General features: G+C 36.2%; 2 protein-coding genes across 2 annotated transcripts; one reads left to right on the top strand and one right to left on the bottom strand.

The window, feature by feature from the left end:
• Positions 1–288: 288 nt before the first annotated feature.
• On the bottom strand, positions 289–25,557 carry LOC128559138 (tRNA modification GTPase gtpbp3, mitochondrial-like). The gene is made up of 6 exons (XM_053550314.1): positions 25,332–25,557; positions 24,831–24,903; positions 21,877–22,036; positions 10,373–10,547; positions 9,992–10,287; positions 289–2,017 (listed from the first exon to the last, which is right to left on the bottom strand). The coding sequence occupies exons 1-6, from the start codon at positions 25,503–25,505 to the stop codon at positions 1,819–1,821; spliced, it is 1,077 nt and encodes a 358-aa protein (XP_053406289.1). The 5' UTR covers positions 25,506–25,557; the 3' UTR covers positions 289–1,818.
• LOC128558926 (uncharacterized) lies at positions 12,201–18,554 on the top strand. The gene is made up of 2 exons (XM_053549257.1): positions 12,201–12,272; positions 16,050–18,554. The coding sequence occupies exon 2, from the start codon at positions 16,051–16,053 to the stop codon at positions 18,172–18,174; it is 2,124 nt and encodes a 707-aa protein (XP_053405232.1). The 5' UTR covers positions 12,201–12,272; position 16,050; the 3' UTR covers positions 18,175–18,554.
• Positions 25,558–26,815: the final 1,258 nt, after the last annotated feature.

The following is a 26,815-nucleotide window of genomic DNA, read 5'->3' as shown; positions in this document are numbered from 1 at the left end:
AATATTAAGTGAAACAATACTGAAATATTCTATTTATTTATCATTTTATTACCCCAAATTGGCCCCGAATCTTTGAAATATACTCAAAACAATTATAAACAAGAGGGTCATGATGACCCTGTATCGCTCACCTGAGTAACATGAGCCACATGTTAAAAATGGCAAACTGATGCTAAAAAATTAGAAGGCAGGTCAGAAGGTCATATTCAAGGTAAATGAAAGTCAGTTTTATGATCGGTGTGCAAAACTGTACATGTCATCTGAATTCCAAGGCTGCATCTTAAAAAAGAAAGTAGGTCAGTAGGTCAAGGTCACAGTCAGGTGACCCCTAATCACTTGGGGTCATCAGGTAATTATAACTAAACTGTCTAGGAAATATGATCTGATAATTTTTGAGGTATTTATTCCTATAAAACTCATATAACAAGCGACCCCCAGGGCGCGGCCTCTTTTCACCCCAGGGGAATAATTTGAACAAATTTGGTAAAGGACCACAAGGCAATGCAACATACCAAATATCAAAAGCATAGGTCTTGCAGTTTCAGGCAAGAAGATCTTTGAAGGTTTTTCCTATATCAGTCTATGTAAAACTTGAAACCCCCCCACCAGGGCAGGGCCTCTTTTCAACCCAGGGTTATAATTTGAACAATTTTGGTAAAGGACCGCAAGGTTATGCTACATACCAAATATCAAAGGCCTAGGTCTTGTGGTTTTAGACAAGAAGATTTTTAAAGTTTTTTCATGTATAAGTCTATGTAAAACATGGGACCCCTGGGGCGGGGCCTCTTTTTACCCCAGAGGCATAATTTGAACAGTCTTCATAGAGGACCATTAGATGATGTCACATGCCAAATATCAGGGCTCTATGCCTTGCGGTTTTGGACAAGAAGATTTTTAAAGTTTTTCCTTTTGGTTGCCATGGCAACCAGAGTTCTGCATGGAATTCACTTCTTCGAATAACTTTGAAAGGGGACCACCCAAGGATCATTCCTGTGAAGTTTGATGTAATTCAGTCCAGTGGTTTTCAAGAAGATTTTTTTAGAAAATGTAGTAAAAGACCCACGACAGACGACGGTCGACTGACATTGAGCGGTCACAAAAGCTCACCATGAAAACTGGGAGACCAAGACTCACGTACCATGTGGTGTAAAATGAGTTTTTGAACCATCCTTCAAGGTGTCAAAGCAATATAATATGTAACTCTTGTTGAGAAAAAGGCATTGAAAACTTTAAAAATGCTAATTTTTTCAACTTAAGTAGTTTAAAGGTTGAGGTCAGTCGGGGACCAGAACTCACAATGGGCCTGTAAAATTAGTTTTGAACTATTCTACAAGGTTTCAAAGCATGCATGTAACTGTACTAAAGAAATGAGATATTGTCATTTTTGTGAATTTTCAAAGACATCAAAAATCTAAAAAATGTTAGTTTATTCAAGGCCAATGTCACTAGGGGGCCAGGACTCACCATGGGGGTAAAACTAGTTTCTAGATAAACCTACAAGATGTAAAAGAATTAAATGTAACTTTGTTTAGCTGGTCCCAATGGTTGAAACCATCGCTGTCGCTTCTGCCGGAATTTGGATTGCTTAGTCTCGCTTCCACTAAAAGGGAAGACAAACATAGTATCAAAACATTCCTTCCACTTTGCATCCAATTATTTACTTCATGATTAACACAGTAGAGAACTTATTGACATATTTCGAACTTTTAGTCACAATCTGTGACTCTTGTTACCTCTCCTGGCAATCTGTGACTCTTGTTACCTCCCCTGGCAATCTGTGACTTTCTTACTTTCCCTGGCACTTCGTCCATAGCTTATTTATTTCCCAATGCAGAAGTCTCTGAATAAAACTTCGAGAATGTCTTCTGATGAAATTCTCCCTGTTATTTTCCCGATTTCTTTCAGTGCACATCTCAAGGCCTCTGAAGCAAGCACTATGTCCCCATGTTCCGTCTTGAGGTTATATTCCTCAAGGTAAGCCAGGCACTTGGTGAGGTGAGAGCGGTGACGAGCCTGACTTGGTATGATCGTTTAGAGGATTTCCACACCTGGAAAATGCATTAATTGTTTGATTGCAAGTTATGTGTATTCCAATACCAATGTTAATGATGGGATAATCAAAGACGGTGTCACTATGGTGAAAAAAACCTATTGCAAGTCATCTTCACCACTGACCAAAATCAAAGATCTGAATAAGAACATAGAGCAAGATCTCCCTAAATATCATGGCTTTCTAATGAGGTCAGAGTGAAGCAACTAAAACGGCTTCAGTTTGGTAGAAAATGTATTGGGAATTCCGGGTTGTGTAATCACCATGTAAAGTTGTCTCCTATTGGTGTAGTATATGTTGAATACATTTGAAAACTATCTTAGTTTATAAATCAAAATTCTAATCCGTGATAAATTACTAGCTAAAATGATTTGGAATGATGCACTTTGGGTGATATATATATGCATGTTTTACCAATGGAGCATTTCAAGAAAACAACAAGTAGAGCTGTCAGAGTATAGCAATGCTCGACTGTTCAACTGCCTTGTCAAATGACTGAATACAAAGTCGGAAAAGGGGCAAAATTTTGTATAAATGCAAAACAGTGTTATGAACCTGAAACCTGGACAGTGTTTATCAGCTTAAGACTGAGGACAAGTGTGTGAAGTTTCAATCCATTCAGCGGGTATTGAGATACCAGCTTAAATACAAAACCTTAACCAAAGGTTATAAGTAAAGGGGCATTATTCTGTAAAAATGCAAAGAAGGTTTATAGAACCGTACGCTGCATGTCAGATCATGACAGTGAACAAGTGTGTGAAGTTTAAAACCATTCCCATTTATGGGTACTGAGATACCAGCTTACACATAACAATTTAACCGCAAACAGCTTAGTTGAAAAAATATCATAATTTTGTAAAAATGCAAAGCAGAGTTATCTAACTTATGCAATGCATGCCATATCATTACAGTGAACAAGTGTGTGTAGTTTCAATCCATTCCCATTGCTGGATACTGAGATACCACCTTACATACAAAACCTTAAACAAAAAATTTCGAAAAAGTCGAAAAAGGGGCATAATTTTGAAAAAAGGAGTTACCTGTATGTAAGTCAGTTTCATAAGTGTCTGAAGTTTTAATCCATTCCGGCAAGAAGTTCATGAGATACCAGCTTACATGAAAAACTTAACCAAATCAGGACATGGACGCACAGGCGAGACCAATAGCTCTACCTATTCTTTGAATAGTCGAGCAAAAAATCACTGTCAGACTATAGGTTACCCGAGTTCAAAAAGAAACGTGATGGTCAACAGGTATATTTCTTGGCCATGGAAAGTTTTTTCATCCTCAGCAGGTGGCATCAAAATTGTAAATGTAAGGAAAGGCCCGTAACACGAATTATTACTATGTGTGCCTATGGAAATTTTGACCATGAGATCCATTTATCTGAGTGAAGCCGCTTTCTTTCTCTTTACTAAATAAGCATCTAGGGGTTTGATGTACTGATCACAATGATACATGATTTCACTAGAAAACAGCCAGTTTTGATTCTGTTGTTTATCATTTCTTTTGGAAAATTCATTGCTAAGTACTCAAATCGTTTGTTATTAATGGCAACATTAGCAGATACCACAAGTCTGAACACTCCAGTAAAAACGTTGCAGATAGTTAACATAGTTTTAGCTTATTTTATACTCAGATATAAATGTTTCACCTTACATGTCAACTACGATATCTTTGAGAACGTCTAGGAAGTTGTCCAAACCCTCTCCAGTTAAACAAGAAATAAAACACACAGCAGACAATTTCTCGCCTTTGCTAACTCCTGTCTGTTTCATACTGTAAAAAGAACCGGATTTTCACAAGCTGCTTAGTCATGTGGGAATACAGTACAACCTCTAAAGAGGAAACAAGAGGACCATGATGGTCCTGAATCGCTCACCTGTCCCCACATGACCCAGTTTTGAGTATGACGTCGTTTTTTCTATTATTTGACATAGTGACCTAGTTTTTGAGCTCATGTGACCCAGTTTTGATCTTGACCTAGATATCATCAAGATAAAAATTCTGACCAATTTCCATGAAGATCCACTGAGAAATATGGCCTCTAGAGAGGTCACAAGGTTTCTCTATTATTTGACCTAATGACTTAGTTTTTGAAGGCATGTGACCCAGTTTTGAACCTGACTTAGATATCATCAAGGCGAACATTCTGACCAATTTTCATGAAGATCTCATAAAAAATATGGCCTCTAGAGAGGTCACAAGGTTTTTCTTTTTTTATACCTACTGACCTAGTTTTTGACCGCACATGTCCCAGTTTCGAACTTGACATAGATATCATCAAGATAAATATTCTGACCAATTTTCATGAAGTGTACAGGGTCAGCTAATGATGGTGAACAAGTGTTCCAAGTTTCAAAGCAATAGCTTTGATAGTTTAGGAGAAAAGCTGACCTAAACATAAAACTTAACCAGGCAACGCCGACGCCGACGCCGATCAAGTGATGACAATAACTCATCATTTTTTTTTTCAAAAAATCAGAGCTAATAATACGGGAAAAGAACCTGAACAAAAAGGTTTCGAGATTATATCCAACCATTACACACATTAACTTGCAATTCAGTTATGTTAGAGTTACTAAATACACATTCACAGCATTTATATTTGACATACATGTATGAATTGTTTCTTCTATGTACACTTAAAACATTAAAATACTAGACTTTTATCGCATATTTTTAGTGAATTATTGAGATATAGCAGTGAAATATATCTGTTACTTTCGCAATGAAAACTATCAAGGGCACAGAACTACAAAATGAGCATTTGGTTACAACCATTGAAAATGAAGAGAAATTTTGTGTGTTTTACATGCAAGATTAAAATATCTTTCACTCCTGAATACCTCGATTTATAAAAGTATTGGATCATATTCTGATGTCCAGTCAGTGAAAGATATTATAAGATACTGTTATAATAAAATAGGGGGGCTCCATGGTCACTGACTTCGAATCAATTGCCCCTCACTGATGTGGGTTTGAGACCCATTCGGAGTGTTGAACTTTTTCTACATGTGAGCTAGGAAGTTATCCTGCTGGCTTACAGAAGGTCGGTGGTTCTACCCTGGTGCCTACCCATGACGAAATGGTGTACAGAGGAGTACCTGGGGTCTTCCTCCACCCCCAAAGCTGGAACTTTACGGTATGACCTGAAATTGTATCAGCAAGATGTTAAACCCAACAAAAGGAAATATAAAACAAACATTTTATATTTTTTAAAATAAAGTCTTCATTTTTTGGTCTTTAAACTAGTCCAAACCAAAACAAATTTAATATCCCAATGTCAATCAAAGGCCTGAAGGGCCTGAGTCGGTTAATGATTGATGTACTGACAGTATAGTCTACCAGTTTCAGTTTGTTTTTAGTTTTTTTCCCCAACTAAAGAGAGATTTTGTTACAATAAATGAAATGAACATTCGGTCGATGCCTAGTAAAACTTTGATTGACATTATACAAGTATTTAAACCCAATAAATTTCTCTAAAATTGAAGAGTGGTTCGCAGATATAAAAATGTTGAAAGTACAAACTACAATTTGACAGCTGACACTAAGATACTGCCCATGACTTTATATATTTTTCCAGTAAACATTTGCCTCCGGCATTGCCAAAAGAGGCAATTATCGGCTGGTATATATTCGCACATGGTAAAATTTGAATATGACAATTTATAATATTAAAATTTTACAGCGCGGATTGCCACATACAATTTGTAACGGATGGACGAAAGAACTGATATTTTACAGATATTATAATGGGCCTGGCGATAGCCTTGTCATATGTTAGGTATTGTTCAATCATATTATAAGTGATGTCAATTTAAAGTATACTTACTTTTGCGTTTAGTGATACATGTATGTAAATGTTGCCGAGTGTCAATATATGGTGTAACCGATATTAATAAATGCAGTTCTTTTTTAGTTAAAACTATCATTTATTCTATTTCAGACTTGTTAACCCCTTAAAAATCATGTCTGTTATCCCGAAGTCCATCCACTTTCAATTATCCATTTTGATTCATGTAGACAGACAGGCCCAGACTGGGCAGAAAAATGTTTGAGCCATTTTTACGTGGTCGGTAGCAGGGTGGGTGTGGGGAGAGGTGTTTCTTTCCGCTCTAAACTGCAGTCAGATTTTAAAATGGGCATTGCGGCAGGTGGTAAAAGGGCAAATGTATCAAACTGTAAAGTGGCAATATGGGGGAAGGGTGTGGGAGGATACCCCCTCCTGCAAGTAGGATTTGGGGTATTACCACAAGAAATTTTTGAATATGTAGACCCTTGATACAGCCTTTGGTGCGATTTTAACTGAAAATCTTCTGTTTCAATTTCTAAATATTACCTAGATTCTTTCTAGTATTACAATATCCAAAGTATGACTGTCACTTCATCTTTTTACTTTCAGATCATGCCTCAGGACTAGAATATGAGTCTGATATAGATTATATGTAGGTGTAATAAAAATAAATTCTAGAATCATTTCTGTTACAATAATATCTATCATGTATGTTACTTGAATTGTAAAATTTCATAACACAGCTCGATATTTACCCAAAATATTATATCCAGATACGATTACACTTTTCTCCAGTTTCAACAATATATTTTACAAATTGTGATGATACGAAGACATTTAGCAGCAATTGGCAGTATCTGACATTGAAGTTTACGGTTAAATTACCTCTTATTTAAATCTTTTCATAAAAAAGTTGTTTCGTTTCGTCAAAGCAGCCAAACATAGACGATCTACTTTCGATTTCAAAAACTACAAGAAATTACAATTTAATGTTTCGCCGATTTGTTTATTTCTCGAAAAATAAGAAATAAAATCATTTTTAATATCAGTAGTAACTAAACAAACCTGTAAGAGCTTCTTCTTCCGATAATTTATCCGTTTACTGACTGCAAAATTCAACCCACGCAAAGTCGTAGAAGCGTTGTTATAAATAGGTCACGCGTGTTCGCCGACAAGGGTCCAGAATGTAGTTAGGATTCATCCGCGAAGTCTCGCGGAAGAATTAACGTACTGCACATATCTTATTCGGGTCATTTAAAATGAAGCTGTCATAATTTAATTTCATCGATGTGGTAAACTCTTTGATAAGAGACATTCCAATGCTTTCAGAGGTACCCACTCAATAAAATACTAGCAGTATGTTCTGGAACTATATTTTGTCTTTCGCTGGATGTTACGCAAGCTTTTTAAGCCTGTGCAATTCATAAAATGCACAGCGCAATATATTTGTTATTTGCGCAATGATTTTAAAGATTATCTTTTGAAACGGACATGGTAACAAATGGATAATTTGGCTAATAAGTTAATATGCAGTTTTTATTTGAATTTGTGAACATCATATTTGCTATTTTGTGACAAAAGGGCATAAAATTCGTCACCATAATCATATGCGCAAATGTATTACCAAATCCCGCAGAATCGTTATGCGTGTTTATGCTTAATGAGTTACCGCGGAAGAAAATACGTGGCTTTATTCGAGTATTGCACAATCACAAGTCATAAATATGACAGATTACATCGTATATTGGTCATAGCAAATAGGATTGACATAAACGAACTTCATTCGATCAATGAACTCTTTGAAATTAGAGACAATCTAATGGAACTACATCACTTCGCTGTGTTGTGAGGCCATTTAAGAATGAGCAATCGGGCGATAGCAAGGACTCGTCAAACGCTTGACAGCGTTTAGCCGACTCAATAAAAAACAAGAGGACCATGATGGTCCTGAATCGCTCACCTCTTCCCACATGACCCAGTTTTGAGTATGACGTCGTTTTTTCTATTATTTGACATAGTGACCTAGTTTTTGAGCTCATGTGACCCAGTTTTGAACTTAAAAATTCTGACCAATTTTCATGAAGATCCATTGAAAAATATGGTGTCTAGAGAGGTCACAAGGTTTTTCTATTATTTGACCTATTGACCTAGTTTTCGAAGGTACGTGACCCTGTTTTGAACTTTACCTAGATATCATCAAGGTGAACATTCTCTAATTTTCATGAAGATCTCATGAAAAATATGGCCTCTAGAGAGGTCACAAGGTTTTTCTATTTTTATACCTACTGGCCTAGTTTTTGACGGCACGTGACCCAGTTTCGAAACTGACCTTGATATCATCAAGGTGAACATTCAGATCATTTTTCATGAAGATCCATTGAAAAATATGCCCTCTAGAGAGGTCAAAAGATTTTTCTAATTTTAGACCTACTGACCTAGTTTTTGACCGCAGTTGACCCAGTTTCAAACTTGACCTAGATATCATCAAGATGAACATTCAGACCAACTTTCATACAGATATTTGACCTACTGACCTAGTTTTTTAAGGCAAGTGACCCAGTTTCAAACTTGACCTAGATATCATCAAGATGAACATTCTGACCAATTTTCATGATGATCCATTCAAGGGTATGGCCTCTACAGAGGTCACAAGGTTTTTCTATTTCAAGACCTACTGACCTAGTTTTTGATCGCAGTTGACCCAGTTTCAAACTTGACCTATATATCATCAAGATAAACATTCAGACAAACTTTTATACAGATCCCATGAAAAATATGGCCTCTAGAGAGGTCACAACGTTTTTCCATTATTTGACCTACTGACCTAGTTTTTTAAGGCACATGACCCACTTTCGAACTTGACCTAGATATCATCAAGATGTACATTCTGACCAATTTTTATGGAGATCCATTCACAAATATGGCCTCTAGAGAGGTCACAAGGTTTTTCTATTTTTAGACCTACTGACCTAGTTTTTAACCGCACATGACCCTGTTTCGAACTTGACCTAGATATCATTAAGATGAAAATTCAGACCAACTTTCATACAGATCCCATGAAAAATATGGCCTTTAGAGAGGTCACAAGGTTTTTCTATTATTTGACCTACTGATCTAGCTTTTGATGGCACGTGACCCACTTTCGAACTTGACCTAAATATCATCAAGATGAACATTCAGACCAACTTTCATACAGATCCCATGAAAAATGTGGCCTCTAGAGAGGTCACAAAGTTTTTCTATTATTTGACCTACTGACCTAGTTTTTGACGGCACGTAATTCACTTTGGACGCTGACCTAGATATCATCAAGGTGAACATTTTGACCAATTTTCATGAAGATCTCATGAAATATATGGCCTCTAGAGAGGTCACAAGGTTTTTCTATTTTTAGACCTACTGACCTAGTTTTTGACCGCACGTGACCCAGTTCCAAACTTGACCTAGATATCATCAAGATGAACATTCAGACCAACTTTCATATAGATCCCATGAAAAATATGGCCTTTAGAGAGGTCACAAGGTTTTTCTATTATTTGACCTACTGACCTAGTTTTTAAAGGCACGTAACCCAGTTTCAAACTTGACCTAGATATCATCAAGTTGAACGTTCTGACCAATTTTCATGAAGATCTTGTGAAATATATGGCCTCTAGAGAGGTCACAAGGTTTTTCTATTATTTGACCTACTGACCTAGTTTTTGACCGCATGTAACCCAGTTTCGAACTTGAACTAGATATCATCAAGGTGAACATTCTGACCAACTTTCATAAAGATCCCATGAAAAATGTGACCTCTAGAGTGGTCACAAGCAAAGGTTTACGGACGGACGCACGGACGGACGGACGACGGACACCGCGCGATCACAAAAGCTCACCTTGTCACTTTGTGACAGGTGAGCTAAAAAGAAACTTTAAATGTCAGGTACCGTACTTTCTGATATAACGCTTTTTATAAACGAAAGTCAAATTAATACAATATTTGATATACGTCACTTTCTTTTACTTTTTGTATGAATGTGCATATGATTTGTATTTTGTTGTTTTGTAAATATGTCTGTATGGGCAGGAGGCATTAGAGCAAAACTAGACTTCTATTCTATTCTAAACGTTGAGTGAATTAAAAAGTTAAAACCATTACATACCTTTGGTTTTCCTGTTTCCATGGTAACAGTGAAGTCGACCCATCTTGTTTGTATGTTGTGCTTTTTATCTCTATATCACAATCATATCTTTTGTCGTTAGTGTTCTCACTCATCCTGTGTAGTTTTTCTACATGGATTTCAATACAGTCAGTATCATTATATCTTTCCTCACTTATCCTTAGTAGATTTTCTACAGGGATATCAACATCTTCATTTTCTCTCATTTCATTTAATTGACCATTTATTTCCATTCTATTTATTTTAGTTCTTTCAACGTCATCAAATGCTTTGAGAAGCTTTGAAATATTGTTATTTTTGCACTAAATCAACTTTATTAAACACAATGCTAGTATTGGTGAGTTCCTGAATATTTCCTCCAACATTACATTCTGAATTTTCAAATGCAGTCTCAGGGTGTTCCTTTTTTATTTTCTCACGACTGCTGTTTAATCCAAGTTCAATTAAATTGTGTGATAAAAATTCTTTTGTGTTCATAAAATCCATGAAATCCTGGCTAGAAACATCTACAACAACTTTGACATCTGCTTCATTGGCTCTGAAACAGAAAAACATATAATCTGTTAGTTTTACTACTGGTAATTATGAAACATTCACCACAGTTTTCTGTTTTCGGTTCACAAACGGAGCAACCTGCAAAACACACTCACGAACAGCAACAGTACCTCCAAAATTATGACCAACCACGAAGCACTAGAAAAGAAAAAGGTATTATCGACCCTTTAATAACAAAAAAAGCAGATTTTTTTTCAGATTTAACCAAAGATATTTTCAGTGTATGTTTCCCACCACCTGCACACATAAATTGTAAAATGCTACAAATAGACAGATCCGTGTAAGGGTCATATCTCTAGTGAAAATCAATGAACCATAAGTATTCCTATGATATACCAAACCAGGCTTGGCAGTGATTACTTCTACGAAGTTTGGTTAAATTCCAACCAGGGACATGGAGAAGTAGCTTAGACATCAAAGACTGCGGCAAATCAAGGGTCAAGACTCAACTAAAAGTCATAAAAGCGGATTATGCTAATGATATGCACAGCTATGCTTCACTAATTACTTGTGAGGTTTGGTGATATTTAGCCCAATGGAATATAGCAAGTAGTGTAAACACTGTAAAATATAGGTAATCAAAGGCCATAACTCTGCTGAAAATCACTGAACCGGAACATGCCGATAATATGCACAATGAGTTGCATAAATAAGCTTGTCAATGAGAACTTCTGAAAGATTCGGTGGGATCTGCACTATTGTCTAAGAGAAGTTACAAAATATCATATAATGTAAAAGTAAAGGGACATGCCTCTCCTGAAAATCAATGAACAAGAATATACCGACACTATACATACCGTAATAAGACTTGGCATTAATCACTCTTGTACGGTTTGTTGAAAATCAACTATTTTATAGAGAAGTGGCCAAAATCTGCTGAAAATCAGCAAACCAGAACGTGCCTTTGATATGTACAATTAGGCTTGGCAATAATCATTTTAGTGAAAGTTAGCTGTAATTCCTTCTGGTGGTGTCGGAGCAGTTGTGCGGACAAGGTAAATATATGACAAATCAAGGGCGATAACTCCCCTGAAAATCACTGAGCCAGGACATGTCCATAATATGAACACTGAGGCTTGGCACTGATCACTCATGTGAGGTTTTGTGGAAATCTGCCAAAAACACATAAGACGAGTGGCCAAAACATAATAAAAAAATGAGTCAAGGGCCATAACTTCGCTGAAAGCTTCCCTGTCTGGTATTTATCGTTGTTTTTTTTTTTGGCAATGATAACTCTTAAGAAGTTTGGTGTAAATTCGCCTGGTGTATCGGAGGAGTTGCAAGGACAAATTTTGTCCCGACAAACAGACTGACAGTACTTAATCAATATGTCTCCCTAACTGTATATTTGAGACATAATAAGCATACTGAAAATGTTAAATATTCCCAGAATGCATTTGTACATGTTCTATGGACTTTTCTCTGGCAATATTAATTCAACACATATATCAAACTTTTTATCTTTTATTCAAAAGTCTCATTGTAGCAAGAAATAATAAAGAAAGAAGAGTTGCACTACTTTAAAGGTAAGTAACTACTGACAGGTAAATACTAATTTAATATTTGAGTTATCTTCCTGTTAAAACAGAAAAAGGAAGTAAAAAAAGATATTCCCATCGATCTATAAATATAGACTGTAACTACAAAATTTAAACAAATAGCAACCTACAAACAATCAACTATTAGCTGACTTCAAATAAAAACAAAGGTATTTACTTTCACATGTATCAAAGCTGTATAATTTATTTCAAATATTTTAATGTGGTCTGTTTAATACAAGACAGCACATTAGAAACGGTATATAATCATTATGCTTCATACCAAATTAAATCCACCAGTTGTATTTATTTTGAGTGTTTAACCTGATTTGTTTGACATTTTAAATTTTACTCTCAGGCAGCATAGTTTATATACAATATGAAAAAAATTGGAACAAAATGAAAGTACTAATATATTTCTATTAACTAGAAGTCTAGCTATCAGGCTAAATCATTACCAAATGTTTTCTTTTACACCCCCACAAACGAAGTTTTGGAGGGTATATAGGAGTTAGCTTGTCAGTCGGTCAGTCTGTCGGTCGTGTTTGTCCGTCGGTCCGTTGGTTTTCATGGTTTCATGAAAGGCTTGACAGATGAAGTATTGCTATGCAATACAAAGTCCCCTACTTGAAAGCACCTAATTTTCTCTACTGCAGTGTAACATTATAAATGAATTGATATCTGTGAATGATGTATAAACAATATTGTACTATATATACAATATGTTTTAACAAAACACTTGGATTAAAATTTTGCATATACAAAAATCTACAGTTGTTTTCATATGGATTTTTTGGCCGACTATAAAAGCTATAAAAAAGCTATCATATAAATTATTTTAGTAACAACAAAGGGAAATTATTCCTAAAAAAAAAGAATCTATATCATATAAGTCCACCAGATACTCTTTACCAGGTAGAGATAGGTCAAAATACACCTAAAAATTGGATGTAACATGCATGCTGTACCACAGGAAAGTGGTCTTGATTTTTCCCTACGGCCAGTAGTAAAGAAGTTACAATATAATCTATTTATTTAGTAACAACAAAGGGATGTAATTCTAAAAACAAGGGTCCTCATGGTGGTGAAATTTGTGCCAAGTTACATCAAAATCCCTCCATGCATGAAGATGAAATGCTCTGGACAACGTCATTCTTGAATTTGACATTTGACCTCTAAGTGTGACCTTGACCTTAACCTAGGGACCTGGTTATTGCGCATGACAATCCGCCTCATGGTGGTGAACATTTGTGCCAAGTTACATCAAAATCCCTCCATGCATGAAGAAGAAATGCTCCGGACAAAGTCATTCTTGTATCTGACCTTTGGCCTCTAAGTATGACCTTGACCCTAGACCAAGGAACCCGGTTCTTGCACATGACACTCCGTCTCATAGTGGTGAACATTTCTGCCAAGTAATATTAAAATCCCTTTAAGGATTGTTGAGTTAAAGACCGGACAGGAAAAAAATCCTATTGACCTTTGACCTCCAAGTGTGACCTTGAACTTTAAGCTAGGGGTCCGGGCTTTGTGCAAGACATGTCGTCTCATCATAAGAAACATTTGTGCCAAGTAATATTAAATCTCTTCATGGATGACAGAGTTATGGACCGGGCACGAAACAGACCCTGTTCAAGCCATGTTAACATTTGACTGCCAAGTGTGACCTTGACGTTTAAGCTAGGGGTCCGGGTTTTGCGCGCGGCACGTTGTCTCACCATGGGGAACATTTGTTCAAAGTAATATTTAAATCCCTTCGTGGATGAAAGAGTTATGGACCAGACAGGAAAAAAGCTCTGTAGACCTTTGACCTCCAATTGTGACCGTGACCTTTGAGCTAGGGGTCTGGGTTTTGCACATTACACGTCGTCTCATCATGGGGAACATTTGTGCCAAGCAATATTAATATCCCTTTATGGATGACAGAGTTATGGACTGGACACGAAGATGCAGACGGACGGACAGAAGGACGGACGGAATGAAACTGATTTTCAACCAGTAGAGCACTAATAATTTGTGGTACACAGGTGTAACATCATACAAGAGATCACAGAGTGATCTTGGCGCCCACATTTGAGCCATTTTTGAATGTTCCAAATTTCAAGGCTACCTGAAGGTCAAAATCAAGGTCAAAGTTCATTGCGGTACACAAAACTGTGCACGTGGTCCATGCATGTGGTCCAAATTTAAAAGCTGTAGCTTGAGAAATGTGAAAGAAGGTCACCTAGATCAACTCCAAGGTCAAAATAAATTTCGGTACACAAAACTAGGCACGTGGTCCAAATTTGAAGGCTGTAGCTTGAGAAATGTGAAAGTAGGTGACTAGGTCAAAATCAAGGTCAAATTTAATTTCGGAACACAAAACTATGCATGTGGTCCAAATTTGAAGCCTGTAACTTTGAAAATGTGAAAGTAGGTCACTAGGTCAATGTCAAGGTCAAAGTTTATTTCGATATACAAACCTATACATGTGGTACAAATTTGAAGGCTGTAGCTACAGAAATGTGAGAGTAGCTCACTAGGTCAAGATCAAGATCAACTCATGTCGAGGTTCATCTAGCCACTTTAAACTATACATGTGATACAAATTTGAATGCTGTAGGTTATGTACAAGAAGATTTTAAAAAAAAATCCCTATATAAGTATTTATAAACCATGTGACCCCGGGGCTGGGCCATATTTGACCCTAGGAGGATAATTTGAACAAACTTGGTAGAGACACTCTAGATGATGCTACATTACAAATATCAAAGCCATAGATTTTGTGGTTTTGCACAAGAAGATTTTCAAAGTTTTCCCCTCTATAAGTCTATGTAAACCATGTGACCCCCAGGGCGGGGCCATATTTGACCCTAGGGAAATAATTTGAATAATCTAAGTAGAGGACCACTAGATGATGTCACATACAAAATATCAAAGCCCAAGACCCTGTGGTTTTGGTCAAGCAGATGTTCAAAGTTTTTCCCTATATATAAGTCTATATAAACCATGTGATCCCCGGGACGGGGCCATATTAGACCCTAGGGAAATAATTTCAACAATCTTGGTAGAGAACCATAAGATGATGATTTTCAAAATGTTTCGCTATATAAATCTGTGTAAATTATAAAAATAAAGGGCCATAACTCACTCAAAAATTGTTGAACCAGTCCGATTTTCAGGGTGACAAAACTAGGGTACCAATACATCATTCTGACAAAGTTTGGTCAAGATCGCCCCAGTAGTTTCTGAAGAGATGCGAAAACGAGAAATTGTTAACGGATGGACGATGGACCATGGACGCAGAGTGATTTGAATAGCCCGCCATCTTCGACTTTGAGATCAGTAGGGCAAAGGTCAAAGTCGCAATGACCTGGAACAGTTAAACGGTTCTGGATGATAACTTGAGAATGCTTGAGCCTAGAATATTAAATTTAGGTGCACTGGTGTAACATCATAAAATACAGGTCAAGTTTGACTTTAAGGTCAGTAGGTCCAAGGTCAAGGTCACAATGATCCGGAACAGTTAAACAGTTTCCGGATGATAACTTGAGAACGCTTGGGCCTATTGTCACGAAAATAGATAGGGAGGTTGGTCATGACCAGCAGATGAAACCTATTGATTTTGAGGTCAATAGGTCAAAGGTCAAGGTCACAGTAACTCGGAACAGTTGAACCGTTTCCACCTGATAACTCGAGTATGCTTGCGCCTAGGATCATAAAACTTAATAGGGAGGCTGATCATCACCAGCAGATGACCCCTATTGATTTTGAAGTTCGGCTTTGACATTGGCTTACTTCTGTGACAAGGCCGTATTGTGGGGGTATAATTCGTCACTCCTTTGACAGCTTTAGTTTGTCATATTCCACACATATTTCCTCACACCATAACTCAATGTTTCCGATGAACTGTAGAATTTCAATACAAAGTCATCTCATGTACGTAGGTTACTTTGATATATTTTCAGAATGTTTCAAGCACCAGATTATACACATACTGTGTCAGTGAGACTGTCAGAGGTTCTTGCTGATATAGGAGTAGATGAGAGAATTATATTGAGGAGAAGAAAAACATGGATGCTGGTAGAATCTATGCGTTATTGTGCAGGAATACTACGAAACTTACATTCCAAGTATTACTATTTAGGTAGTCAGACAGAAGGATCAACTACACTGGGACTTGAATCAGACACTGACTTACTTATGTGTAACAATAAATGTAAAATAGTACAAAACTGGGGTGAATGGCAACCTGGTTTAACAAATCTATTGATGATTCAGGATGAGACTGTACCACCTGGTTACTGTTTGCTACAACATCTGAGGGACGACGCTCCTCTTCCGCACCATATTTTATGTAATGGTAACTTTGTCCGAGACAAGACTGGAAGAATATTACTAAGTAATACAATATTGTCTTCATCAATGGTAGCAGAAGCATATAATCTTCCAGGAGAATACAATGGTCCAGCATTTACACAACCTGGACAATCTGGGGTTTATTTTGACGTAGACCATGTTCTTGCTTTACCCTGTAAAACATGGCCTCTACAAGCTCAACAATGGTTAAACCAGCAAGGTGTAGGTCAGTGGCCTTCAGATGAGATGATAAAATATTTTAGAAACACTGGATGTTTTGTTGTTGGAGCAGAAAGTAAGGGCAGCGAAAATGAAGAGACTGAATGGAGAATATCAACATCTCTAGCAGAAAGGTGTTTGATGTTTAATCTCAATATCACACAGATTCGATGCTATGTTTTGATGAAGATGATATTAAAAAGTCACATTAAGCCTTACTATGAAGGTACCATTACCAGTTTCATGTGTAAAACAGTTCTGTTCAAACTAATTGCAAATACAAATCCTAATTTCTGGAGAGAAACAAACTTAATTGTTTGTCTATCACTGTGCTTATTTGCCCTATACGACAGTGTGTTGAATGAAAACTGTCCACATTTCATCATACCTGGGAACAATTTGATGGCAGGACATATTGCTCATGAATCTAAACCTCACATTCTTGAAATACTTCAGGATATTATTAACAGTAAAGGAAAAAGATTACTACAAATTAAATGTGATGATCTTGGTGCAAGGCTTCAGCAGAAGTTGAATAATTTATCCTTATTCAAAACAAGTGACATTGTTTCAGGAGACTTATTAAAATTAGCTGCAGAAGGTATTACTGATCACATAGATTTTTGTCTATTTTGTATTAGCAACAGCAGTTATGACGTAGCTATACAAACATTACTGAAGTATATTTTCGAACTTGTTACTATTTTTAATCAATCTGAAGGAATGGATAAAACAGCTTGCAGCCTTCTTGCACCACGATTCTGCACAACACTGGGATCTATCCTGGCCTCCCTCAACATTCAACAGCACAATGGTATATCAGCAGAAGCTCTAACATGGGTTTCACTGGGTCTGAACACAGATGTTGCATCTAGTAAACTGAAGCTAGCATCCATGTATTACTGTATAGGGGATTATCACAGAACAGAAATTGCGCTCAGAGACATTGAAAGAAGATATGATCAAAACATTGTTGAGCCTATTTGTTTTTGTTATGATTTCATCCATGAAGCACGGAGAAGAGGATTCAATGAAATATCTGACAATCATAATGAAGAAGCTCTACAATATGCTACAGCATCCTGTGTCAGATTTCTGCCGTGTGAAATTAACTGCATTCCAGCAGAATTATGGTACGAAATGTTCAGATCTACAGGAGAGGACCATGCTTTCAGAGGTCTACTAGATAACTGGATGGACTGGGCAGTGATTGACTCCCTTCCTTACCTGTATTTTCTACAATACCAGACCTACCGCTATCTTGGGAGACAAGATAACAAGCACAGAGCACTTTCCAATCTTATCAGGACCATTGACCAGGAACCAAACCTTGGACACAGGGAAACAGCCCTAAATCTACTAGGACAGTGTATGGAACAAGAGGACCGACTAATTGACGCTTTACATTGTTATCTATTATCCCTCGATCTAAGGGGAAGAAACAATTCTGCAAAGATCCATATATGTAGACTTCTATCTGCTATGGTAAATCACCAGGCAGGAACAATGTTTTGAAAGATAGTGTCACCTCAGTGCAAACACCAGATAACAAATATTGTTTTCACAAATTGACTTTTTTCTCACTAATGTGTTCAAAATACTAATATACATGCCCAGTAAAATTAGCATGGTCACTTTTAATTATTTTTTTATGATTTTGTAAAAACTGAAAAACGGGATGTAAATTCATTGTATCTGAGCAATTTTATATTAATTGTATTTGTGCTGTCTTTTCATTGTATTTTATTTATTTAAATAATATCACTTAGTAAAAAATGTATAACAATATTCTGCAAATTATTTAATGAAATAGAACTTGATGTTATGTGTGTCTTTGTAAAGTCACAATATGTACGTCATCATTTAAATTTATGCACATCTGTTTTCATCACTAAGATTAAAGATTGTTGCAAAATGCATATTATTTCATTTATCATATTTCATCTCGATGAGAGATAATTTTTACATTTTAACTAGAATGTGTCTGTAGGACACAGGGTGTGCCCCTCACTGGTACATTTGTCACAAATAAGGGGAAATCATTCAAATGTTTGCAGTCTTAATGCGGTATAGCCTCAACAAATATTTTATGAAAAGGATTCATTATTTTATACCATATACTTTTTGAGCTATGAGCATCACAAACAAAAAATCCACTATTTTGGCTATTTCAAGGACTGTAACTCTGTAATAAGCCCTAAGATTCTCAAGAAGAATGCCAATTGCACAAGGTCACATCATAATAAAGACTCAAGCAAGGTTTCATGAATTTACATCAAATACTTTTTGAGCTATGCACATAATTAGGTGAAAATGTTCATTTTTGACTATTTCAGGGGCAATAACTCTGAAAAAAGGGGGCGGAGGCAGACAGAAAATAGGAGGTGCGCAAGTTCATATCATGATAAAGACTCATTCAAGGTTTCATCAATTTATATTGATCACTTTTTAAACTAGGCACCTCACGAACTTCAGACGCACGGACAAGAGCAAATCTATATGCCCCCACCACTCATGGGGGGCACAAAAACTTTTTTGTTGGGTTTAACATGCGCTGGAACAATTATAGGTCATCTGATGACTTTTCCAGCCTTCATGATGGAGGACCCCATGTACCCCTCCTTGCATTATTTCATCAAGGGAGGGCACCTGGGTAGAACCATCAACCTTCTGTAAGCCAGCTGGATGACTTCCTAACATGAAGAAGTGAGTGAGGCTCATACAAACATCGGTGAGAGGCAAGTGATTCAAAGTCAGTGACGTTAACCACCTGGCAATGAAGGCACCCAATTTAAAAACTTTCTCCTTTCTCGGTAAGAGAATATTACATAATACACAAAACAAACAAATAAATATTATCTATTTCTGTGCCACATCAGAAAACATTTGCTCACAACTTTCAAAATACTAGAACTGTCAGCTTTTATCAGATTGAAAAATACTCCGGCCCATACACTGTCCTTCTGTACAGACCAAGGATCTATTTTACACTTTTCAAGTTGAAAATGGCCATTGCTCCACCACAAATTGGTGAAGTGGAGTCAAAATCAAATTTGGCCTGTATATAATAATCACATATCTGCGTACCAAATCTGAATTCCTAATTTTTTACCCCACATGACTCAAATTCTAAAATGACCTAGAGGTCATCACGATATACATTCTGGCCAAATCTTTTAAACTTAAACTGTGGACTCTTAGAATTGTAAACAAGATTTTCCTTTCATCTGGCCTACTGAGCTAGTTTTTGACCCAACATGACCTAGTTTTGAACTTGGCTTATAGATCACCAAGACAAACATTTTGACAAAAAGTTTCATAAATACAATGTAGTGGGTCACAACTTTGGCCTCTAAAGTGTTAACAATGCAAATGTTAACATACGACGCCCGACAATGACCGATCACAATAGCTCACATTGAGCACTTCGTTTTTTGTCTCACTTCTCAGTGATATATATTCCATATTCACAGAAAAACAAACAAATATCCTCTATTTCTCTGCTATATCTCAAAAACATTTGCCAAAAATGTTCAAATTACTAGAGTTGTCAACCTTTTGGCAGATTAAATAACACCCAAATAAAACTGCTCTCCTGTATGAAACAAAGACATGTTTTACAAATTTTAAGTTGAAAAGGGCCATAACTCCACCATAAATGTAGATTGTAACAAAAATCAGGTCTGACATGTATTTTACAATCATATGCCTGTGTACCGAAAATGAATCACATCCATTCATCCTTTCCTAATACTGGTGGAGTGTAACTACATTGAACTTGACATGATCATGTCCTAGTATACTAATTAAGATGAACAAATACTGGAAACCCAACCTGAACAAAGTTCATGTGAGCTACGTAACTCTCTTAATGTAGAAGATGTTTACAGACATTCTTTTTTATAAGGAAACACCATGGCCTGGATGTTAAGACATTAACCTCCAAAAATGGAAGTTTAGAATCACACTGAGGGATGTCAGCTTGTAAAAGAATGGTCAACAATTACCTACCTGTCTAATGCCTAGAATTAGTGGATAGATTATGGATATTAAGGTGTATAGGACAAAGGACTCTCCTATGTTAAAATGGCTGAACTTTTCAAAGTGGATGACCATTAAATAAAACAGACTTTTACAGACACATCGGATAAATAAATACAAACAAGTTTCTGATGTACCATTCTCCCAAAGAGAACATCACTCCAACAAGAAACAGTATATTATAATCAGAAACATATAATAACTAGAATGTGTCTGTAGGACACAGGGTGTGCCCCCCACACATTTGTCACAAATAAGGAGAAATCATTCAAATGTTTGCAGTCTTAATGGGGTATAGCCTCAAAAAAAAATTATGAAATGGATTCATTATTCTATACCATATACTTTTTGACCTATGAGCATCACAAACAAAAATCCACTATTTTGGCTATTTCAAGGGCCATAATTCTGTAATAAGCGCTAAAATTCTCCAGAAGAATGCCAAGTGTGCAAGGTCACATTATGATAAAGACTCAAGCAAGGTTTCATGAATTTACATTAAATACTTTTTGAGTGAGGCACATAATTAGGTGAAAATGTGCATTTTAAAACTATTTCAGGGGCCATAACTCTGGAAATAGGGGGCGGACCCAGGTGAAGAATAGGAGGTGCGTAAGTTCATATCATGATAAAGGTTCATATCATGATAAAGATTCACACAAGGTTTCGTCAATTTATATCAAATACTTTTTGAGCTAGGCGTGTCACAATGGGAAAATGTGCATTTTTGACTATTTCAGAGGCCATAACTCTAGAAAATAGGGGGCGGAGCCAGACGAAAAATAGGAGATGCGCAAGTTCATATCATGATTAAGACTCAAGCAAGGTTTCATGAATCTATATCAAATATTTTTTAAGCTAGGCGTGTCACAAGCGGAAAATGTGCATTTTTGAGACTATTTCAGGGGCCATAACTCTAAAATTAGGGGGCGTAGCCAGACGAAAAATAGAAGGTGCGCAAGTTCATATCATAATAAAGTCTCATGCAAGGTTTCATTAATTTATATCAAATACTTTTTGAGATAGGCGTATCAAAAACTTCGGACGGACGTACGGACACACGGACGGAATGACGGACGCACAGACGGAACGACGGACGCACGGACAAGAGCAAATCTATATGCCCCACCACTCATGGGGGTCACAACAAAATAAAAAACATGTTTCAACCTTTACACAGCCCTGCTTACTCCCTCTTTCTCTACAACATCTTGTGTTTCCCTCAGTCCTGCCGTGTCACTCAGTAACACAGGATAACCTCCAATATTTACATGAGTTTTTATCACATCTCTAGTGGTACCTGCCACATCAGTTACTATGGCAGCAGGTGTCTTACCTATAAACAATTAGAAAACAAGCTGGTAGTCTAGTCTCCTGCCTATAAAAAAAACAACAAGGAAGAATATCCAACAGGGAAAGCCACGTTCAAAAAACGCAGCCTCCCCAAAGACACACACGAACAACTCTCGCACACCAAACACAAAGATGAACACAAAAGTACGAAACAAACAAATACAGGAACACAGTGGGGAACCGCATTGGAACGGTCAGTGGCAAAACCACCACTGGGAAGTTTAAACTGGTTTATGGTGCACCTAACCTCACTCTTACCCCCACCATGTTCCAAAGTTACAAGACAGAGTAAATAAAAGTAATCCCCGCCAGGTGAAACCCTCACATACGTAAAGGCAACAGAAGGTATGTAATGTAAAACACAAAGATGCCCTTGTAGACATAATATAAAAATGCAATCCTTAAGAACCTAAAACGCATGTACTCAGTGCCTTTGCAGAAGACAGAGCAACAAGGGAAACACCTTTAAGGGCCCGACGGAACAGGCCAGAAGACAGAAATCAAAATAACTCAGTCCTGGTAGGATTTAAGAACTTCCAATCATAGAGTCTTACACCTGATCCGTCAGACACAATCAAAGAGGAAAGCGTAGCGTCCAACTGTAAAAGGGTTGAACACCAAACATGCAGTGTGTCTCAAAACAGTTGGGTCATAACCTCTTTTCATAAAACGTTTAATTACTTTACTAAATACAATTGGACCCAAAATCTTACGAAGTTTGTAAACCACATCCCCATAAAAAGTGGGTTTTGATATACCTTCCCGCACAAGTGATTTTAAATTGCTATTGTATTTTAAAACCAAATCTGGATTACGATAGTAAAATTTAGAGACGTATTTACATAATTTATAATAATGGTAGCCTTGTTGAAGAAGCTTATTTGTAATAAATAAGTTACTTTCATTGAAATCTTCAGCATGACTACACGCTCTTGCAAACCGAATTAACTGAGAAATATATATCCCATCAGATGTAGCCTGTGGTACATCTCCAGCCAAATGTGGGAAATTTACAATACTGAAATTAAAATCATCCCTCTTGTCATAAATTTTGGTATGTATGAAATTGTCGTAATATAGAGAGATGTAAATCTAGAAATGAAGTAGTATTATCCGAGTTGTTAGTTTTATTTAACTGCAGCTCCTTGGGATATATATTTTCCACTAACTGATCAAAAAACGGATTATCCATATTAAGTATATCATCCAGATAGCGTGATGTATTATTAAATGCAGTTATAATGTCTGCCTGTGTATCTTGAGAAAGGCTCAACATAAAATCTCTTTCATAACAATATAAAAACAAATCTGCAACAAGGGGTGCACAATTTGTTCCCATGGGAATACCAATTACTTGTCTGAAAACCGCATTTCCAAACCTGACGTAAATATTGTTCAATAAAAAGGAAAGGGCTTTACAAACTTCGTCACAGGTCCACATAGTAAAATTCTTTACAATGCAACTAGTAAAAAAAGCTTTATCGAAATTGCAAGCAAGAAAAGTAGCATTTTCCCTGGCAAATCTTTTGAATTAGGGCAGTAAGTTTTTCCTTTATTAAGTTATGAGGCAAAGTCGTATAAAGAGTGGAAAAATCGTAAGTACTGACTGAAGACACCCTGTAATTTGTAATTCTAAATTTATCCAGGATTACGCCAGAATTTTTTACCGACCAAAATAAGTTTTTACCCGAGTTTTCGTATACTTTGTCACAATATCTTTTCACATGGGCTTTAACAGCAGTAAGGCATGATGTTAATAACTTGGAAATATTTGTGGTGGTACAGGAGCTTGAATTAGCGATAAAACGAGCTTTATATGGCTGTTTAAGTAATTTTGGAATAAAGTACATAGTAGGAAGTTTAATTTGCTGGTCATCTATACGAACTTTCAAATTAGAAACTTCAGTGATGTGAACATTGATCAATCGTTGTTCATCAGAATTACTCAGAATTATAAAGTCAAATTTGATAAACTATATTTCTGTACAAAATACAACAAACTCCCTACAATAAGTACATAATTGCCATCCCCATCACCAAGAAGAGGATGTTCACTCTACTTAATGTTACACACATAACATATCAATTTTAAATATAAAATCAATACTTCTATCCAAAAGACTAGATCTATTTCATATTCCTTTGTTAGGCAACCTGTGGTTTTCCACTTTTTCAATCCATTTAACCAAAAATTTATAAAAATGGGCATAGTTTTTAAAAAACCCCGCAAGATCTAGTTGTGTAACCTTTGCAGTGTAAGTCAGTTTATCACTGTGAATAAGTGTGTGAAATTTCAATCCATTGCCACAAGTGTTTCCTGAGATACCAGCCTACACACAAAAACTTAACCAATTCGGAATGCCGATGTGGACACAAATGCATGGGACCGGTGAGTCCAATAGCTCTACCTTTTCTTTAAATAGTCAAGCTAAATAGTTACAGGACCTTCCCAATGTAAATCAGTCCATCACAGTGAATAAGTGTGTGAAATTTCAATCCATTTCCAATAATCAGGATACAGACACTGACAAAGTGATAAGTGCAATACCTCTGCCTATTCTTTGAATATTTAGCTAAAAAATGAATACATTGTATAAAATTTAATACTCACTACTAAAGAACAGAAATCACATTTTAAGGAATAAAAAGAACAGAAATTATCTTTGTGGGGAGTTATTTCTGTGGAAAGACACAAACATGAAATGCATGAAAATTAGTCCCTAACACATATTATAATAATTGTTTAACTGTATGTTTTTTTTCTAATTTCTGCTTACCTTGCTGTAGAACATGGTCGTCTATATTCTGATCCTCACTGAAGTCAATAAATGCTTCAAGGTCTGCTGCACACTGAAAATAAGTACTGTAATATGTTAGTTCAATTTGCAAGACCAAAAATTCTTGTTTAAAAATATTTCCTAACGTTTAATTTCTGTTTAAAGTGGTGTATCCATACTACCAGCCGGCAAATCAAAACTTTTCAAGCTAGATTCTTTTTTTTTTATCTTTTGTTTTCCAAAAATGGCACTGATAGCCATACAAAGAAAACTAGCTCCGGTGAACAGAAATTCTACAATGATTTCCTACATCTGAAGGAATCTGAAAGAGTATTCCTATGAACTTTGCTTAAAACTTGCTAGATGTTTTAGAAGTAGTTGTTTTTTAACAAATTTTTGGATGAACAGACAGAGGACAGCCATCCAACGTTCCTAAAAAGTCCCCACGAGCACTTAGTGCTAAGGTGAGCCGAAAGATTGGATAATGAAGAAAAGCGGTACCTTTATAAATGCTGTCCTCCACTTGCTATAAAGTTTGCTGAGGTCCCCCTCCATCTGTCGGAATGCTTGTCTTCGCTGAGCCTCAGTTTCAGCATGTATAAGATCTCCTAAACCCGCGACCTCTGTCAGGTCCATCTTTCCATTAATAGAAGCTCTGTGAAAATAAGTAAACATGTTTTTTTTTGTAACAAGATGACTGGTAAATGGGCCTGCTATACTGGGTCAGTTAATGATCTTGTTATTACATACACATAAACATCAATACACGAATGAAATTGAGTCAAAAATTAACATACAAAACTGGAAATCTTATACATAAACACGGAAAAAAAACTTTGACATCACTTTTCCTTTTTCTAAGTAAACAGAGACTGAAAATATATATGTATTTCTGGGTAAATACAAAATAAGTAGATCTGCACCTTGTGGTAAATTCACCAGGTTCTGCCTGCCGGCAGCCTGGAATTTTTTGCAAGGCTGTAGGTAAAGCTGACACCACAGCAGGGCCTCCGTATACTTAAAATTCAACACAATCTTCACCGGTAAAACTATGAGGCCCTTCAATGAGACAAAAATGTTTCAAACAAAATTTACACATAAATTTTAAACGGGTCCTGAAATTATAAAATATTTGTTTAATAAAAAATGTGCACATAATGTAGTAAAATAATTTCTAAACGAGGCCCCAAAATAATCAGATAATATCTGAAACTAAATTTGTGCATATTGAAATAAATTCTAAAAGCAAAAGTAGAAAACTAAATAAACATTAAGATAAACTAAAATAATTATTATACTATGTAATAATAATAATGTTTATAATTAACCTTAATCACTGTAATTCTGCATTTTATTTTATGCTAACTAATGAAATACTGTATTCTATCAGTTAAATATTTTTATATCTCATCACTTACACCATGAAAATATGAAATCTATATTTCACTCTGTGAGAGATATAGCTCTGCCCCCTGATACATTGTGTATGAATTTTAAATCATTTGCTTAAAACAGGATGAAAATTAGTCGCGAATTTCATAACGTTATGCAGCAAAAATTAAAATAAAATGCATGTTGTGTGCGTCTAATGTCACAACACGTCTGACGTCATGTCTGTTTACGCACTCTGTTTCCCGCGCCGAGATTAAAAATTGTTGCAAAATGCATATCTCAATGTAACTGCGCATAAAATAAGAAGAAAATTGTTTGTTTTTCCTGAATATTGAATATATCTCACCTCGAAGTGAGAAAATGTTCACATTTTCACACGCCCTACATGCTCTTGAAAATATTTGAAATTTTCTCACTTCTCAGTAAGATATATTCCATATTCACTCAAAACAAACAAATAGGCCTATCCTCTATAATATTGATGAGGGATAAACTTGAAACTTCGTCAAACTTTGTCTGTAACATCAGGTCCTCTCCTAATTGTGTTTAAATGAGGGCATGGCTTCTTTTAAGGGCTACTGGAGCTAAAATTA

Source organism: Mercenaria mercenaria, chromosome 8 (assembly GCF_021730395.1).
Source record: "Mercenaria mercenaria strain notata chromosome 8, MADL_Memer_1, whole genome shotgun sequence".
Taxonomy (NCBI): domain Eukaryota; kingdom Metazoa; phylum Mollusca; class Bivalvia; order Venerida; family Veneridae; genus Mercenaria; species Mercenaria mercenaria.
This window is presented reverse-complemented; position numbering and strand designations above follow the sequence as displayed.

What these genes read in the sequence shown, in the direction of transcription:
- LOC128558926 (XM_053549257.1), top strand. Translation starts at nt 16,051, where the DNA reads ATGTTTCAAGCACCAGATTATACACATACTGTGTCAGTGAGACTGTCA.
- LOC128559138 (XM_053550314.1), bottom strand. Translation starts at nt 25,505, where the DNA reads ATGTTTACTTATTTTCACAGAGCTTCTATTAATGGAAAGATGGACCTG. An exon ending in GAGGGAGTAAGCAGGGCTGT is followed by an intron (nt 10,548 to 21,876) that starts GTAAAGGTTGAA and finishes TTTCTGTTTCAG; the next exon opens with AGCCAATGAAGCAGATGTCA. An exon ending in TTGAAAATTCAGAATGTAAT is followed by an intron (nt 10,288 to 10,372) that starts GTTGGAGGAAAT and finishes AATATTTCAAAG; the next exon opens with CTTCTCAAAGCATTTGATGA.